A 19,727-nucleotide genomic window follows, 5' to 3' on the forward strand; every position below is an offset into this window, starting at 1 on the left:
ATCACAATAGACAATGAAATTCTTACCTTCCACTGGCAAGGTGAGAATGGGTGCGGTAGTCAACCAAGTCTTGAGCTTCTGAAAGCTTTCCTCACACTCATCCGACCATACAAATGGAACATTTTGCTTAGTCAAGTTCGTCAGTTGGGAAGCAATAGAAGAGAATCCCTTGACAAATCGGCGGTAGTAGCTAGCTAACCCAACAAAGCTCCTTATTTCTGACACATTAGTAGGTCTTACCCAATTCTTTACTGTCTCAATCTTAGAAGGATCCACCATCACTCCATCCTTAGAAACCACGTGCCCCAAGAAGGACACTGCATCTAGCCAAAACTCACACTTAGAGAACTTGGTATAAAGCTTTTTCTCCCTCAACATTTCCAATACCATTCTCAAATGCTCCTCATGTTCTTTCTTGCTCTTTGAATATATCAGTATATCATCAACAAATACGATCACGAAGAGGTCCAAATATGGCTTAAAAATCCCGTTCATCAAGCTCATGAACGCAGCAGGGGAATTCATAAGACCAAAAGACATCACTACAAATTCGTAATGCCCATACCTCGTTCGAAAAGCAGTCTTTGGCACATCCGTTGCCCGTATTTTCAATTGATGATAACCGGATCTCAAGTCAATCTTAGAGAAGACACAAGCACCTTGTAACTGATCGAACAAGTCATCAATGCGAGGAAGAGGATACTTGTTCTTTATGGTTACCTTGTTTAGTTGTCTGTAGTCTATACACATTCGAAAACTCCCATCCTTCTTCTTCACAAACAAAACCGGAGCACCCCAAGGAGATGCACTTGGTCTAATAAAGCCTTTGTTTAGCAACTCTTGAAGTTGGGCTTTTAACTCTCTTAACTCCGCGGGAGCCATTCTATAAGGGGGTATAGAAATGGGGTGAGTACCCAGTTCAAGATCAATACAGAAGTCAATATCCCTATCTGGTGGCATACCAGGAAGATCTGCAGGGAACACATCCAGAAACTCACAGACCACCGAAATCGACTCAATCGAAGGTACTTGGATAGTGTCATCCTTGAGATGTGCCAAGAAAGCTAAACACCCTTTACTAACCATTTTCTTAGCACGAAGAAAGGAGATGATACGCACCGGATTGGAAGTGTAGTCACCCTCCCACACTAACGGATCTGTCCCAGGCTTGGCTAACGTCACCGTTTTAGCATTACAATCCAAGATCGCAAATTGCGAAGAAAGCCAAGTCATACCTAGAATTACATCAAAATCATCCATTTCTAAGATAACCAAATCTACATAAGTGTTGCTCCCCACAAAGTTCACCAAACAAGACCTATATACCTTTTCAACTACCACAGACTCACCCACCGGAGTAGAAACACGAATAGGCATATCAAGTAATTCACAATGTAAATTTAGACCATTAGCAAATGAGGAGGATACATAAGAAAATGTGGATCCAGGATCAAACAATACAGAAGCCATGCAATCACAAACCAGAAGATTACCTGTGATGACAGCATCAGATGCCTCCGCTTCAGACCGCCCAGGGAAAGCGTAACAATGGGCCCTATCGTTTGTCTGTCCATTGCCCCTACCATGTTGTGATGTAGCGGCTCCAGTTTGCCCATCACCTCGTCCATTTTGGTGACCACCATTACCTCGACCACCACGTCCTCCAGAATAACGGCCTCTACCATGACCACCTCTACCTCTAGCCATTGGGGGTCTATAACTCTGTTTTGGACAATTCCTCCTAATATGTCCAGTCTCCCCACATCCAAACACTCTCTGGAGTCAAGCATAGGTCTCTTAGAGAAGTGTTGACCGGTCTGCGGTGGACCCCCAACTACAGTCTGTAGTGAAGACTGAATAGGTCGAACTGAGTAACCTCCGGAACCCTGTCCTCTAGAGTAAGAACCATTAAACTCACCTCCCTTTTGAAACCTCTTTGATGTCGATGCCATGGTGAATTCATCTGGCTTCACTCCTTCCACCTCTACCACGAAATCTACCACTTCTTGGAAGGATTTTGCCGTAGCCGCTACCTGTAAGGCTGAAATCCGCAACTCTGACCTCAACCCCTTCACAAAACGACGAATCCGCTCTTGTGGACTAAAACAAAGTTGGGTGGCATATCGGGATAGTGCACGAAACTTAGCCTCATATGCATTGAACGACATCCTACCTTGCTCTAGGCTCAAGAACTCATCCCTTTTGCTATCCCTCAAAGTTCGGGGGATATACTTCTCCATAAACAAGCTAGAGAATGAGGCCCAAGTCATAGGTGGTGCCTCTGTTGGTTGACACTCAACATGCGACCGCCACCACATTTTGGCGTTCCCTTGAAACTGATAACTCACGAACTCAACACCAAACCATTCTACTATACCCATCTTGTGTAGTAGCTCATGACAGTAAACCAGAAAATCATAAGCATCCTCAGATTCCGCACCCTTGAAGAATGGGGGTTTCAATTTCAAGAACTTACTGAAAAGTTCATGTTGATCATTTGTCATTATAGGCCCAGTAGTCAGACGTGGAAACGTGCCTATGTCCAATGAGGCATCCATACGAGGAGCCATAGTGGCTGCATGTTGTACCTCTGAAACCGGAGGTGTTGGTGCAGAAAACACTAGAGGTGCCTGACCCTGATCGGACAACCCACTAAGAAAAGCGAGCACCTGATTTATCATCTCTGGGGTAGGCTGGGGTGGCAATCCCTCATTCTGCACTTGTTCATTTTCCCCATCCTCCCCTTCTCTTATTACCTCCTCAGTCGGTGGAGGAGTCACTGCCCTAGTATCAGATGGACTAGGTGCTCGTCCTCTTCCCCTAGAGGACGTCCTCCCACAACCTCTACCACGGCCTCTTGCCGCTGCTCTTCCTCGAGCTACAGCCCCAGTGGCTGGCTCAGACGCACCCTGTCCTGCCGGTGCTGGTGTTGGTGTTGGCGTAGTCGTTGCTCTAGTTCTAACCATCTGCGAAAGAGAGTGAAGATGGTAGATACCAATTTGTATCACCTAGATACCAATTGGATTCAAGTAGTAGCACGAAAGAAAGAATGAAAGAATGGAATTTTCCTAAAGTCTTATAGCCTCTCAAAGAAAAGTAAAGGCGTCCCCCTACCGTTCCTTAAGACTCTACTAGACTCGTTCTTGTGTGATGAGACCAACGAACCTAATGCTCTGATACCAAGTTTGTCACGACCCAAATTCGGGCCACGACTGGCACCCACACTTATCCTCCTATGTGAGCGAACCAACCAATCTAAACCTTAACATTTCAATATAATATCAACAGAAAGTAATGCAGAAGACTTAAACTCATTAATAAAATCAATAACTATTATTATCCCCAAAATCTGGAAGTCATCATCACAAGAACATCTATGATCAAATTACTAAACTAAGAGTATTCTAAGAGCTAAAACAAATCAAAGCTAGTCCATGCCGGAAGTTCAAGACATCAAGACTTGAAGAAGAAGATCCAGTCCAAGCTAGAAGCGTTAGCTCACCCTGAAGATCCGGTGTGACGAAGACTGGCTAGAATTACTGTTGAGTTGAAGACGATGGCACGTTTACTGCACTCCACAAATAACAAAGAAGAAAACAATAAAAGTAGGGGCCAGTACAAAACACGGGTACTGAGTAGATATCATCGGCCAACTCAAAATAGAAATCAATATATACCAAGTAATATCATAAAATCAACTATGATACTCAACATGTAGCAACAACAAGCACTATATCATTAACAATTACCGTCAAGTTCACACATGAGGACTCAAGCCTCAATACCATACTCATTTGGGAATCATGTTCATTAGATTGAGTATATTAACATCTTTCAAGATTCATTATCTTTATTTCTCTTGTGTCGGTACGTGACACTCCGCTCCCTCATATTCATTAATCCTCTTATGTCGGTACGTGACACTCCGATCTCCTAAATCTACGTGTCGGTTCGTGACACCCGATCCCCTAATTCTACGTGTCGGTTCGTGACACCCGATCCCCTAAATCTACGTGTCGGTTCGTGACACCCGATCCCCTAAATCTACGTGTCGGTTCGTGACACCCGATCCCCTAAATCTACGTGTCGGTTCATGACACCCGATCCCCTAAATCTACGTGTCGGTTCGTGACACCCGATCCCCTAATTCTACATGTCAGTTCGTGACACCCGATCCCCTAATTCTACGTGTCGGTTCGTGACACCCGATCCCCTAATCTCATTCTATCAACTCATCAAGCCTTCTCCCTTACCAAGGCATCATCAATCTCATTACTTTAGTTCATCAAGCCTTCTCCCTTACCAAGGCATCATCATTAAAAAGAGATTAGATTTTTATCAATATTTGGGATTCAATAACTTCATCATGCTTAATATAATCACAATTATATAATCACGTTCATGCATGCATACAATTAAGCACATAGCAGGGTTTACAATACTATCAATACATATCATTCTCTATTAAGAGTTTACTATGAAAGCATGAAACCATAACCTACCTCCACCGAAGATTAGAAATCAAGCAAGCAAATTCCCAAAGCTTTGTTCTTCTTCTCTCCCTGTTCGATTCTCCCTCTCTCTCTTGTTCTTTCTATTTTCTTTATTCAAACCCTCTTTCTTTTACCCTAATTAGTATATAATTAAGAAGAAAAGATGGCAATAATAACCCACTAATTAACTTAAGGTTACCTCTTTTAACCCCCCAAGTAATTAGACTTATTAACATTAACCCACTAACTTTATAATTAAAGCAGGAATAGTCAAAAACGTCCCTTAAAACGTATCAAGAAATCCGACCATGACTGATTTCGCAGTCTGTGACAGCCCGTCGCGCCTGCGACAGTCCGTCCTGCTGCCCGTCACAGAGTTCAGAGACTCAATTTCTCTGAAGGGTCTGTGACGGTCCGTCCTGCCATTCCGTCACGAAGTTCAGAGGGTCGATTTTCAGTACCCAATTTCAGATTTTCTAAGTGTTTTGAAACGAGACCCCTCGACGGTCCGTCGTGCCCATGACGGTCCGTCGTGGGTTCCGTCATCTCAGCCTGTTTTTCCAGAAATAAAATCTGCTGTTCAAAACGACTAAACAGGTCGTTACAATTGTCAACTTAAATTGGTGTTTGTAAGGTTGTTTGCTCGAATTGTTAAATTAAGAGCATAGTTCCAAATTATGAAATTATATTGATAATGCTGATTGATTTAGCAAAAATTGTATGCCTCCAACTATAACTAAATCATGGTTATGAGAACAGAACTCCCAAAATAAAATTTGGTATGAAATAAATTTATTTAACATGTAGCAACACATGTATGCATCAAGCCAACAAGGTCTCCCCATTAACATTGGTTCAGGGTCAGGAACCATATAATTTTCATCTAAAATGTTAAATATGCAGTTATGATCTTAATTGCTCCACCACGCACAAAGATGAATTCTCAAATAAGATTGGGATGAATATTAGATTTTCTAACATTAGGGGGAGAGATGATTTTGACAGCCGAAAATGATGTGTGAGCTTAATTATGAATTACCTAGATCCTCGTTAATTATATATGTGAACTTAAAGTTCAAGGAATAATTCATTTGCATAATGTTGCAAATCAATTGCCACATGAATGCACTGACCCTATGATATAATTCAGCTGCAAATGCTCCAATCTGAAGTCCTTGAAGGACATAGTCTATGATACGTTGTAAGCGTAATAGACCAATCGATTACAAATATAAAATTCCTTGAAGAAGGAGAGGAGCAAATGATCAATATGGTCATAATAATGAGGCAAGTACTATAAGAGAGTACCACGACATAACAATTCATAAAACCTTGAAAAAGGTTCAGGTACCTGAAAATGATGAAAAATGAAGAGATCTCAATAAGCTATGTCATATTGGAATCGATATCAAATAACTGTCGACGGTATCTTTGATATGAGGTAGCGCTCAATGATATAAATTGTGACGAGGATCTTGAATTCAAATCTGTCATATAGTGTGGACAGATAAAAGGTTGACCAAGTAAAATGCATGATGCAAGTATATCGTTTCACTTACAAAAGTGACGTTTTGGACAGATAGTCCATAAATCAAGGTATAATGTCAGTGGGGTATAAATAAATTATTATGAGATTGTATAACCGTAAGATATCAAATTTTGTTTTTGTATTGGGGTATAAAGATTCATCGCAAAAATTCTGACATTTTTTGAAATATTTTTCTCGTATGGTGGATGCAATGAGGTTTGTTTTGATCTGGCAACATACGAAAAACTTGAATGTATGTAAAGAATAATTGCAATGTCTAGATAGACAACGAAGGTTATATGAAAATCCTTGAAACAATCGAGGTGTCTGAAGCATATAAGAGTTTGAAATGAACTTTTTCAATAAAGCTTCAGGAATCCTTATGTGGATTGAAATAGTCAAGGAGGAAAAGGGTACAAAAGAATGACTCTAATTGTCCTTATATTTTACGAAAAGATCTTGGTAAGACAAATTTTTGTCTTGACCTACTGATTGATAATTTGACAAATAAAATATTTGTCTATCAGTTCACATACACATGTATGTTTTGATGCATTTTATATGGATAAATCATATTCATTGAGTACCCCAATGATTATGAGATCGCTTGAAATAAATGATGATTCAGTTAGATCTCAAAAGAAGAATGAAGAGTTTCTTGGTGATGAAACTCTATATCTTGGTGCAATCAGGGCACTAGTGCATCTTACTAACAACATTTGACCAGATATTTAATTTGCAGTAAATTTATTGGCAAGATTCAGTTTCTCCCCGATAAAAGGACATTGAAATGGTGTTGAGCACATGATTGAATATCCTCGAAGGACCATAATTATGGGTTTATTCTATTCCGGGGAATTCAAGACAAAATTGATTGTTTATGCAGATGCAGAATATTTATCTGATCCGCATAAAGCACAATCTCAAACACGCTATTTGTTTTCATGTGGAGGCACAATAATATCCTGGAGCATCAATAAAGCAAATCTTGCTACGCAGAAATAAGAGCCCTTCATGAAGCAAGTCGAAAGTGCGTCTGGTTGAGATAAATGACACACCATATTCAGGAAATGTGTGGTTTTTTTTTTTGAAAAAGAATATATCAACCACAATGTACGAAGATTGGAGACATCATCACAAGAAATTAAGTGATGTTTCAATCAGGGGGAGTATAATACGCGTTGCACTCTATTTTCCTTGACCGAGGTTTTTTCCCACTTGGTTTTCCTGGCAAGGTTTTTAATGAGGCAACAAATAATGTGTATCAAAAGATATGTGTACTCTTTTTCCTTCACTAGAATTTTTTTCCACAGGATTTTTTTAGTAAGGTTTTAACGAGGCACAATATTTATGGACATCCAAGGGGGAGTGTTATAAATCCATTGAATGAATGAATAGTCCATAAAGTAAGTACATGAACAACTATCCATATTCACTAGGTTTCATGAACTTTTTTGGATAAGAATGTATCTATTTATTATGGTACTTAATATGATGACTTTTGGAGTGATTTCTCAACCTATAAATAGGGTTGTTCATTCACTATTGTATGAGATATGCAGATGAGACTAATATACACTTAAATAAGAAGAAAATTCCTCTTTTTCTATCTACTTCTCTTGTCTTCTTCTCTTTATAATTATATTCTTATAGCTTGATTTTATAACAAATTCTTTTTCTTATTTTTAAAAGTCAAAAAAAAAGTATTTACATTTCAATATAAATAGTGACATAATCATATAACTTATAAAATAATTCTAAATTTAAAATAAAATTTTCATCGGATATTTGAAATTACAAACTTCAAATTTATATAATTTTTTTCATATACTTCATATGCAATCAAAAATGATATTCCATAAACAAGAAATGAAAGAACTTTTTACCCCAAAGACATTAAAATTGTGTAATTTGCATATTGAGTGATTCGATTTAAAGTTTATTCGATTATTATTTTGTAAATATGATAAACTGTTTGTAAAATCATATTGTAAGTCAATGGAGTATTTGTATTTTAATATAAAAAGTGACACAGTAGATTACTTATAAAATAATAAATATAAATTTAAACTTAATGATATATTTTAATAATACAGAATTGTTCTGACTAAAATTACAAAGTTGGAAAACCTTTTTCATTTTTTCATAAACAATAAAAATTATGTTATATAAACAAGACATAATAGAAATATCCTCTGTGCAAAGGCGAAGCCTGAATTAAGATTCTGGAGGTTCTATTTTTTATTTTTTTTAAAATGTAATTAATTTTTAAGAATTTAAAAATTAATATACATATATATTTAATTAATATTTTAGTACAATTACAAAATCTATTAAAAAGTTATTAAATTCATCCGAATCTTAAGTTCCTATCTAGCTCCACTTCTGCTCTGCAATAATTATAATGGAAATGCATCCGTTCTAATGGAAATGAAAAGTCTTATTTCTTCACTTGTTGTTCACATGAAACTTTAAAATATATTTACCAAGTCAAAAAAACTATAATTCTAACTCACTCATAATATCAAAAAAAGTCTTAGAGGACTCAAATTCCATCGAAAAATCTTTTTATTTCCGCATGTGGTAATTATCATATATTATATATATATATATATATATATATATATATATATATATATATATATATATATATATATATATATATATAATATAAACGTATTTATGACCTATTTCAAATGAGATAATATTCAACACCCTAAAAAATTAAACTTTGTCAACGTGGTCACACCTTTCTAATCAATGAAATTGTCAAATTTATAAGCATTAATGTTTGTACATGCAATAGGTCATCACTAATTGACCTAACCTAACATATAGTACTTCTTCTTAATTGACCCTTTCATGTATTTAATATTTAGGCAAATCATATAATATAAAACTATATATGAGTTCATGGTACACCATTATTATTAAGTTCACACGTATTTGAAATCACAATAAATAAGAGACTTAACTTTTATTTTAGGTATCTATTATTTAAAAAAATTAATTTCGTATATATAGTGTGTTTTTTTACAGTGGAAGGGTTCGAATGAATAGCTTTGTCCATCCTTGCTAGTTCAATCCCTAAATATCATTATCTAGGGTTGTTGGTTTGAAAGATAAACTATGTTGAAATATTTATTTAAATATTTTTTTAATTAGCGTTTTGGTTTATTGTATTAAAAACAATGTGCATTGCATAATATTTAAGAATAAGTTGTTTTTTTATAAAAATATTTTTCTCCTTATTTAATAGAAAGAAAGTTTGAGGAACCTCAGAAGTATTTTTATTGTTTTAATACCGAAATAACTAATTCTGATACTATTGTTTTGTTTCACCCAATCACATAAATAACTTATTCTAATACTAATTAGTATGGCTGATATAGTTTATTTCAGATTTAGTAATCAAACTAGGGATATTACTATACTAATTTATATTCAAAAATTATCTATGTATGTATACTAAGTGAGAACGATCATTGATATATGCGAATGAGTAATGGTGAGATGAAATACTTATCGATAAATTAAATATCTATTATAATGTGATTTTTCTAGCAAGAAAAATTGAGATAGAATAATTTCCGCCCTTTTAAGCTCAACCATTGAATTTGAGTAACTTTTTAATTATAAAACACCATATTGTGATTTCCTTGTAATATTTAGGTATTGTTGGGTGATCGTTTTGTTGCTAATGATTGTTTAGTGATTTGGATGGAAAATAAGCATGCTCTTAGTAACTAAAAAAATATGCTTTGTGTGTAATATAATTCACAAACAATAGTTTGATTTAATCAAATAGATTAGAGAATATATCTATCAATAGCTTCTTGTTTTTCTTGGTCGGTATTTGATTGACTTCAAACTAAATTAAATTTAGATTTGTATCGAGAAATTTCTTTATAGCAGTAAATCACTTTATAATAAAGAATATTTTATATATTAATTTAATTTTTAAAAATTTACATTAAGAATGATGAAACACTTACCATATCATCACAATACTTATTAAGAATGACATGATACTTATATTTGCAACTTCTTATTTTCCTCTGGTTCATATTAAGTGAATTGTTAGAAACTTTTTTTTTATAATTTAAAATAAACGTGGATACCAACTTTTAGTTTATTTCACAAATATTTTTCTAAGAAGTGTGTCATATATGAACGATGCACTTATACATAAAATATTAAAGATGTGTAAGTACTCATTGTTTTATCATTGATGATTCATATTAATAAATTGTTTTATGTAAAGCGTCCCTTGAAGTATTTTAATATTTAGGCAAAGCCTAAGTCATGCATATATATACAACATAATAATAAAAAGAGTCATGTTCCATGGCTAATAAAACACTATTGCCACTACAGCTGAAGCATATGCCTTTGCCGGCCTAATCAAATAATTCTATACATCTACAATCTTATTTTGGTGATTCCAATTAATTTTATAAAAAAATTTTAATTTTATGAATATTTAATACGTAAATTTATTTTCTGACATTTTCTTGTATTTCTCTTAAGAATTTTTACATTAAATTCACCTTACCATTGAAAATATGAGTTATTTCTCAAATCTTAAATTTTTCCACACACATGTATATATACACCCAAAAACAAAAATTCCTTTAGTTATTCTTTTTTATATTGATAGGTTTTCCACGCACATGTATATATACACCTCCAAAACAAAATTTAGTTATTTTTTTATATTGATAAGAAAATTTACCGCTGCTATCTTTTGATACATGTAATAAATTATACTAGCTAGGTGAATTACGTACATTAAGATATTTATAAAATACTTTTTTCACTGCAAATTATAATTGATCATAAAATAATTATTTTCTCATAGTAGGTATATCACATACAAAAAAGTATGGAGATGAACTTTTAGTTGTGGTGATGTCCATGCGATCGATCAAAAATAAGGTTGATAGATTTTTGTGTTGACAAATTTTTGAAAATGTAATGTGTATATTAAATTAATTTAGCATGTGACCTAAACGATCTTATATAAGAATTATTTTAATCTAAAAAGTTAATTTAATTTTAGAACACATAGTACATATCATATCATAGGAGAGAGTTGATCGAAGAATATGTAAGAAAGTTTTCTAACGATTTAAAAGAAAATTAAGCATAAGGACGCGTTTGTTGTTTGATTTATTCTCCCATTTTTGAAGCAAACAATAGCCTTTTATTCCGGGGACCCACCCACAACACCACCCACCCTTTCCTTCCTACATTCACCAAATTAACACCAAACTTAAAAAAATAATAATTAAAAAATTTACAAAGACAGATAGATGATATTATTGTAACAAGTAGGGATGAAACTATAAAATCACATTTTATATATATATACACACACTATATTTTGATATATTAAATGATTTTTTTAAGAGGACATATAAAATTTGTACCAAAATTATGTAATTATCATCATATCTCGGCTCACATATATAATAAGTATTGAATTTCATCGGTAAAAATATTATTTTTTCACAGTACAAATAATTGTTAAGTTCAATCCGTTCAAATAAGATAAGGTCAATACATTCAAATAAGGTAGTTTTGTTCTGCCTAATGTCATCAAGAGAGTATTAATAGGGGGTTCTTTGAGATCTTAAGAATGAGTAAAGGAATTTTAGCATTTCTCAAATTATTTATCATGTCGAGTAAGTTATGAAGAATTTGAATCTAATTTTACTATTGACTCCGTTCTATGTGTATTTTAAAGTTTTCTTTAAAAAAATAATAATAATATGAATAAATTCACCTTAAGAAATTGTTAAGATAAAAAACATTAATAAAAATTTACATTACAATTTTTATATGAGTTACCAATACAGAGTATGATCTCATATTTTGAATGATGATTTCAAAAAATTGTTCCATATTCCAACACATGTGAAGATCTTTTGTCTGCAAATGTCAAGTAGACGTAAAACATGAGCATATTAGTATATCAAATATCAATGCTTTCCTTGGATGCCATTCATAGATGCTCAATTTTTATTATTGAGTCGATAAAGCTATAGTGTATTATTAGTTTTGGTTAAAATACATCGAAATACAAATTTAATAAAATTATAATAAATTATAAATATATATATATATGTGATTAATACAAAAATCTTAATATTTAAACTCATAAATTAAAATCTTGAGTCAACTTCTATATTTATATTCCAAATATACTGTTATAAATTTATAATTATACTATGGACTATAATATCATATAATAGTAACTTAAAAGTCAAAAAGTATAATTATGATATTATAAACCTTATTAGGAAAGAGTTAAAATTATTTATATATAGTAAGAAATTTATTTTATTTTGAAGATTATAAATATCATATTTTAGGAAAACTAATAATATAAAAGATTTCCTACTATAAAGGTGCATAAAACTTAGGAGCATATATTCATAATTTTCTTAAAAAGCATTTTGCTTATATATTTGATTGGATTTCTGAATAATTTTACGTTTTAAAATTACACTAAAAAAAATTTTACACACAAAATTTAACCTTTTATTTTTTTTTGTTTTCAAATTAACTACATATTCTAAATATAATTTTCAAATACTCTTTTCAACTCTTTTTTTTCTCTTCTTTCTATTATTACCTTTTTATGTTCAAACTCTTCGTTAAATTCATATCAAATAATATTTAATATTTATATATTTTTACAACAATCAATTAATATTACCACAATTAATTAATTAACTTTTTTTTTATACATATAGTTTAACAATCTTTTGCACTCATAATTTTTTCCCCAAATAAATACTTATTCAAAATTTTATTTTGAATACCCTTTCTATATAATATCACATTTTTATGTTCAGAATGTTCTAAATAAATTCTATATCAAACTAGTGAGCATGATTTGAAGTTTATCTAATATAAATATTACAGTAATAGCTATTGTATTAAATATTTATTAAATTTCTTTTTTATACATTTAATATCAATAAATTTTACTTACCTTTATTCATATTCGATCCATTAATTTTGTTCTAATCTGAATTGGATTATAGTAAATAAAAAAGATGTTTTATAAGTAGAAGAGTTGTATATAAGCACATACACCACTCTCTACATATCATCCTCTCATCCCCTATCTCTCTCTATCTATCTATATATATATCTATATGTATATGTGTCTACTTATTATACACATAAAAAACAATTAAAACATTTGTGTACCCTCTACCATTTTTTTTAGTTTTGTGTAAAACAGAGGGGTTTTTTTTGGTACATTATTGTCCCCTCTGGTGCTGGTTCTTGCAAAAATTTTTGTTGGTGGGGTGAGTTTTTCTTGTTTTCAGATACCCATTATGTTATTGGATAGAAATTAAAGACTAATAAAAATTTGATGTTTTTTTTTTTTTTGCAGTGAAGATTTTGTTGGTGCAAGAATCTGGAGCATTAAAAGATTGAATCTACAAGTTTTAGTGAAAAGGGTGTTGCTTGAAAATTGTTGATTTTGGTGGTTGAATGGTGTAAATCAAAATTAGTAGAGAGAAAAAAATGGGATCTTATCAACTAATTAGAGAGAAGAAAGATGCAAGATTAAGATGGGATCCACAACAATTACAACTAGGGGATATTATAGTTGAAGGAGAAGGGAAGAATTTATCTCCTAGGATTGAGGTTATTACTAGTGATGCAACAAGTAATTTAGAGAAATCACCCATATCTCCTTTGTCTACATTGCCTAAATCCATTGGTGATCATGGTGGACCTCATTCTCATAGGTCTAAGACTGGAGGAGGGAGTGGTCGTCTTCTTTCTCTTGACATTTTTCGCGGTATCACTGTTGCGGTAATATATCTCATATACTTAGATGATTCAGTTTTAGTTTTAGTTGAATGATTCATCAGTGTTAAGATCTATTGTGGAATTACACTAGGATGTTTGTTCATTCAATGTGCATATAGTTGTCTCTGTGGATTTCCTCATTCTGAAAATTTTCTTGTTTTTTCTAATTTTTGTTTTCTTGGGTCTTGTCTATTTTTAGTTCATTTCTCATCTTTTCTATTTTTAACAAAAATGTTGAATTTTTTTTGTTAAAGTCCAAGTCCATATTACCAGCTTCATATTGCTATGAGGACTAATTTTGGCATTAAGTCTTAGTTGAAGATTCAATGGACATATTGTTGTCTTTTTCGATCTCTCCGGGAATTCCAGATTCTTGCAATTTTATTGTTTAGTTGTTTTTGACTCTTCTCTATTTTTTTGTTTTTTTCCTTTAGTGTTTTCTTGTGTCAGATTTCTTTGCATTTGAGTAAAGTTCACAGCTTTTTTACTTGATTCCTCCAAATTTGTCATCTGTTTATGCTGATTGTTCCAAGAGTACGACTACTACATAGATACGATTACAAGTTACAACTGGCTCATTATTCTTTGACTTGTGTATTAAGTTGTTTTGACTTGTAAAGTATGAACTTTAGTTGGAAGAAAAGACAGGGACTTGGGTGGTGCTTAAGACTTAAAGGATGTTTTGACTTTTAAGCAGGATTTTGATTCAGAAACACGCACCACAGACCTCATTTCATCTTGTTAAGTAAGTGCAAAAATTATACAAAAACTGATGACATTGTGATGGTTCAAGCCTAAGCTTATGTTCGATTGGATCATCCTGTTTTGGTGCCAAATAGTTGTGGGAAAACGAGAACAATGTACCATTTCGGGGATACAATGAGAAAATTGGATTAAAGGAGATGGAACTGAACAAGGCTTACCAGACAAGGATGCTAATCTTATGTAGGTTTAAAAATGTCTTATCATGTAGGATTTATTTATTAAAAAAAGGGAAATATGACGATAGTTCTTCTTTAGCACATGTGAAGGAGGGAGTTAGATTGCTTGTTTGTTGTTTATGTGAAACTAATTCCTAAAGCCTGAATGAGCAATTTGGTTCTTTTCATTAAAATGTATTATCTTATTCTCTCTTGCTGCTGGTACACTTTCTGCAGTTAATGATATTTGTGGAATACGCTGGTGGAATTTATCCTGCTATCAATCATTCACCATGGGATGGTATAACCCTGGCAGATTTTGTCATGCCATTTTTCCTCTTCATTGTTGGAGTGTCGCTTGCACTTGGGTACAAGGTAAATATGTTTTAAGCAAATTTCAGATTATTTAACTATGTTTTGTTCCTGGATTTGTGCATTTACATTTGTCTTGGGGGCAGAGAGCTTTCTCTGTTTGAGCCACAACATAAATATAGATATTGGTTTTATAGCAAATTTTATCTCTAGTATCTATGCATTTTGTATATGGACAAGCTGTGAATCAAGATATGAAGGACACTTTTATGATTTTATATTGGCTGAGCTGTTTCTGTAAGCTATTGTATTGGAGTTTCAGATGTTTCTGTTTCTTGTGCTTATAGAAATTCTTTTGTGTTATACAGAACATACCCTGCAGACTGACTGCAACTGGAAAAGCAATTCACCGCGCGCTTAAGCTACTCATCCTTGGACTCTTTCTTCAAGGTGCTCTTCTTTTAGTCATCTGTCTAACTTTACCTTGCAACAGCTGTTTATTTATTGTCATGCGGTGCAAAATATTAGATTGTTGTATTGGAAAGTATGACACTTACGTGCTTTATCCCTCTCTAAACAGGAGGCTATTTTCATGGTATCAAAAATCTAACTTATGGAGTGGACGTTGAGAGAATCAGATGGATGGGTATATTGCAGGTATGAAGCCGCCATATTCTTTTTTTGTTTTATATTATATCGTGTATTTCTCTTCTTTTTCAAGTGGATTATTTCTTTCAACTTTTTTTTTCTTCCCCAGAGAATTGCAATATCATTTTTGTTGGCAGCAATGTGTGAAATCTGGCTCAAGGGTGATAATAAAGTCAATTCAGGACAATCTTTGTTGAAGAGATACCATCAACAATGGTGAGTTCCGAGTCTTTTGACCATTCGTTCCAATAAAGATTATTTAAACTATTCATCCCTTGCGGTAATGTTACTTACTTTTTTCATCAATATGTCTTGCTTATGTTGAGCATAACATATTGTTGACAAAATTTTAAATTAGTACAAGATCAGCTTGATTTGAAGTTGATACTTTTGGTTGTGTTCAAAAGATGGTCCTCAGTCTGAATTATGAAATCATTGAAGTCTAGTATTAAAGTAACTGTATTGCAAAATGTTGGTGTGGTATGGTGAAGGCTTGATTTCCAGTGGCTAGATAATACTAATATGTGGTTATTTTCAACGATAAAAAATCTATTGTGCGTATTCTGTTCAAATAAGGTGTAGGAATTTTAACAACATGGTCTTTTAAGCAATATGCCCTGCCCATAGGGTGGCAAGTACCTGGTCCTCATGGTGTACATCAGGATTGGAGATGATACATACTAATATGGACAATGACACCTTTTAGCTTATTGAAGTGATAAATAGAGTGAGTCTGTAAGAGTAAATAAAAGGGTCAAGGATCCCAAAAGCCGAGTCTATGTAGAGATTGATCTGCTCGATCCGAGTCTATTAATATCAGACTAGTAATTTGTTCTCTTCAAAAGGGCAGACAAACGGATAGTGATGAACCATAGATTATTTCATGTTGGACTATTTGTAGGGGGGTATCCATAGAAGAACAAGATGCTGCAATTTGTCTGATTTTTTTGTTTGTCTTATGTAGCTGCAAATGTGGTGCATTTTGAACTTTTCCTAAAGCTTTATGCTTCTGTCGATTTTTTTAATGTTGAATGCTTAATCTGCATTATTCTCAAAAACAAGAAAACGATGCTTAATCTTCACCCTCCTGTTTAATCATATTTCCTTTTTCTCCCTCTATTTTTGTTTCTCCAGGGCCATGGCTATAATGGTTACTGCTTTATACCTTTCTTTGTTCTACGGTTTATATGTTTCTGACTGGGAATATCAGATGCCAATGGACATATCTTCTTCAGAAGCAAAGATATTCACAGTAAGTTCTTCACTGCAATTAGTTGTCTATATTAGTTTTCATTGAAAGGTCTGGGATGACATCCCGTTTTTTACAAAAATGATGAGTTTCGTTGACATGACTATGTTCCCTTTGAAGGTGAAATGTGGTTTACGGGGAGACAGTGGACCAGCATGTAATGCTGTTGGAATGATTGATCGAAAAATATTGGGTATTCAACACTTATATGCAAGAGCCATTTATGGACGATCAAAAGTATTCTTCCTCCTTTAATTATTCAAAGTTTCTCTTTCTGTTACTTACCATTTTCAGCATTCCTTGATATTCAAACATTTGATTGTTTTCTTGACAGGAATGTAGTGTCAACTCCCCTAACTACGGTCCCCTTCCGGTAGATGCTCCATCATGGTGTCAAGCTCCTTTCGACCCAGAAGGACTTTTGAGGTTTGTTATTGATACCTCAATATTTTTTGTTATTTGCCAGAAACTTATGACGTGTCTCAATAAAAAAAGCCCCTTTCCTTTTAACTCTCTTATCTTTGGTTGGAATTTGCCAATTAAGCTCATTTGACTTTGTTGTAGCTCATTGATGGCTATTGTTACTTGCTTCATTGGTTTACATTACGGACACATCATTGTTCATTTCAAGGTAAACATTTTGTGCGTTCTCATTTTGTCTATTCTTTCTTTCCGTTGGATGAGAAGCTCACTTATTTTGTTGCTCTGCATCCTAATGTGTTCCAGGATCATAAAGTTAGAATTCAGCAATGGTTGGTACCATCCTCTTGTCTCGTGCTATTGGGTGTAACATGTGACTGCCTGGGTAAGCTTTTCTTTTAAACATCTGTTCCTTTTCATTGTATATATCTTAGAGCTTTGTTTTACCATAGAGAGCAAATATACAGAGTATTAACTTCTCGTTTTTATTTACTTTGTCTAGGGATGCACGCAAACAAGGTTTTGTACTCCTTCAGTTATATGTGTATTACTGCTGGCTCTGCTGGCTTTCTCTTCACTGCAGTCTATATGATGGTTAGACACTATTCATCCCTTTTTAGTCTTTCCTCGAACATTATCTGAACATGCTAGATCTGTCTCTACTAAGGCAAAGCTTCGTAGTGTTTGGTTTTGGTATCTGATTTTATCTACTTGCATCTCCAAGAACTTAGTTTCGAACCTTGTGCTATTGACCCTCAGGATTTCTTGGTTCAATGGTGTAATGGTTGAAACTCGGTGGAAAGTATAGTTTAACGAATGAGTTTTGTATTTCGCATATATTTGGCTTTACATATCAAAAGTTTTTTTCTACTTCTTAAAACTCCATTGTCAATGAGTCAAGATTTAATATAAGAAGTTCCTTTATCGAAAAGCTTCAGATATACAAGTAGCTATATCTAGTTGCCGAAAAAGGATTTCCACTAAGGAGATTCAAAATATAAATAAGGGTTCATATCCACTAATATAAGAAATAATTTTGACCTTGTATATATAGTGTACTTTTTCGACAAACCCCTTCCGCTACCCTAGTTCCGCCCAGGCAATATGATTTTGAGACAGTCCAATCTTTTTTCGTCATAGTTTATCTCTGTCAAAAACTGCAGCCATGCTAGGGGTTGGTAAGTAAGTCATTCTTGAGTCACATAGCTAAAAGCTTTGTCCTTTGTATAGGTTGATGTGTGGGGCTATAGACACTGGACCACAATACTGAAATGGATGGGAACAAACGCGTTGCTGATTTACATTCTTGTATCGTGCAACATCCTGCCTGTTCTTTTGCAGGGATTCTACTGGAGGCGGCCTGAAAACAACATTGTCAGTACATGCTTAGACTCTTACACATTATCCATTTCGATGAATTTGTGATCTTTCAATAGTTTCCTCTTAACTATTCGTTCCATTTTTTGGCAGCTCACGGTGATTGGTGTCGGACCTAAGAAGTAACTGAGAGCAATAACCGGCGCTAAAGCAATTATCACCAATGCTTGATAATTTTTTCGCGTAATGAAATCTTCAGAGCTTAGTACAAGGCATAATCTCTCCATCTTTCGCGTGACACTCTCTATATGTAAATTTATGTATATGTATTATTGACTTACGAGTGCACGAAACACACACACACATCATATTTTATTAGCTCGAAACGCGGTTTTTTTATGAATGAGAAATCTGCTCAAAGAAGCAGCAGAGGTATTACCTCAGGACAATGAATATTTTCTCTTTGGTAAACTGCAGTAGTTAGTTTTTAGGTCCACTGAGATTGACTTCTCATCACACACTACTTCTTGCTGTATCAAATATCGGACTAGTTGAGTTGAGGTCGGATACATGAATCCTCTGTTATCTAGTTTTCTCTATTCATGTTCGATATAGCCTGTAGGTGGGCACAAATTCATCATAGTTTCACGTTGGTTGTCAACATATTGCAATAACATTTGTCCTTACAGTCTAAGAAATTATTTTACTTTTAAATTTCTATGTAAAATTGAAATCTATTTCTTTGTATAGTCCAATATTATGTCAATTTTGAACACTACTATAATGTACAAATATTACTAACATAAAAATTACATGGTGTGGTTTCACAAAGAGGTGTCCGAAGAAAATAGAGTATAAATAAATTTTATTTTTACCATTATTTTTAATAGATATTCGACTCGAAGAAAAATGATTTAGAAAAAAAAAACAAAAAAACAAATAGTAACATATAAAAATTATATAACAAAATAATAGGGTAATCAGCATAAAAAAATTACCAT

At 33.4% G+C, this 19,727-nt stretch overlaps 1 protein-coding gene across 1 annotated transcript; it reads left to right on the forward strand.

The window, feature by feature from the left end:
* Window positions 1-13,028: 13,028 nt before the first annotated feature.
* Window positions 13,029-19,424, forward strand: LOC101261291 (uncharacterized). The gene is made up of 14 exons (XM_004250654.5): window positions 13,029-13,346; window positions 13,436-13,863; window positions 15,018-15,155; window positions 15,461-15,542; window positions 15,673-15,749; window positions 15,850-15,956; window positions 16,875-16,992; window positions 17,110-17,226; window positions 17,324-17,415; window positions 17,554-17,620; window positions 17,716-17,794; window positions 17,912-18,003; window positions 18,640-18,783; window positions 18,880-19,424. The coding sequence occupies exons 2-14, from the start codon at window positions 13,570-13,572 to the stop codon at window positions 18,910-18,912; spliced, it is 1,440 nt and encodes a 479-aa protein (XP_004250702.1). The 5' UTR covers window positions 13,029-13,346; window positions 13,436-13,569; the 3' UTR covers window positions 18,913-19,424.
* Window positions 19,425-19,727: the final 303 nt, after the last annotated feature.

This window comes from Solanum lycopersicum, chromosome 11 (genome assembly GCF_036512215.1).
Source record: "Solanum lycopersicum chromosome 11, SLM_r2.1".
NCBI lineage: Eukaryota > Viridiplantae > Streptophyta > Magnoliopsida > Solanales > Solanaceae > Solanum > Solanum lycopersicum.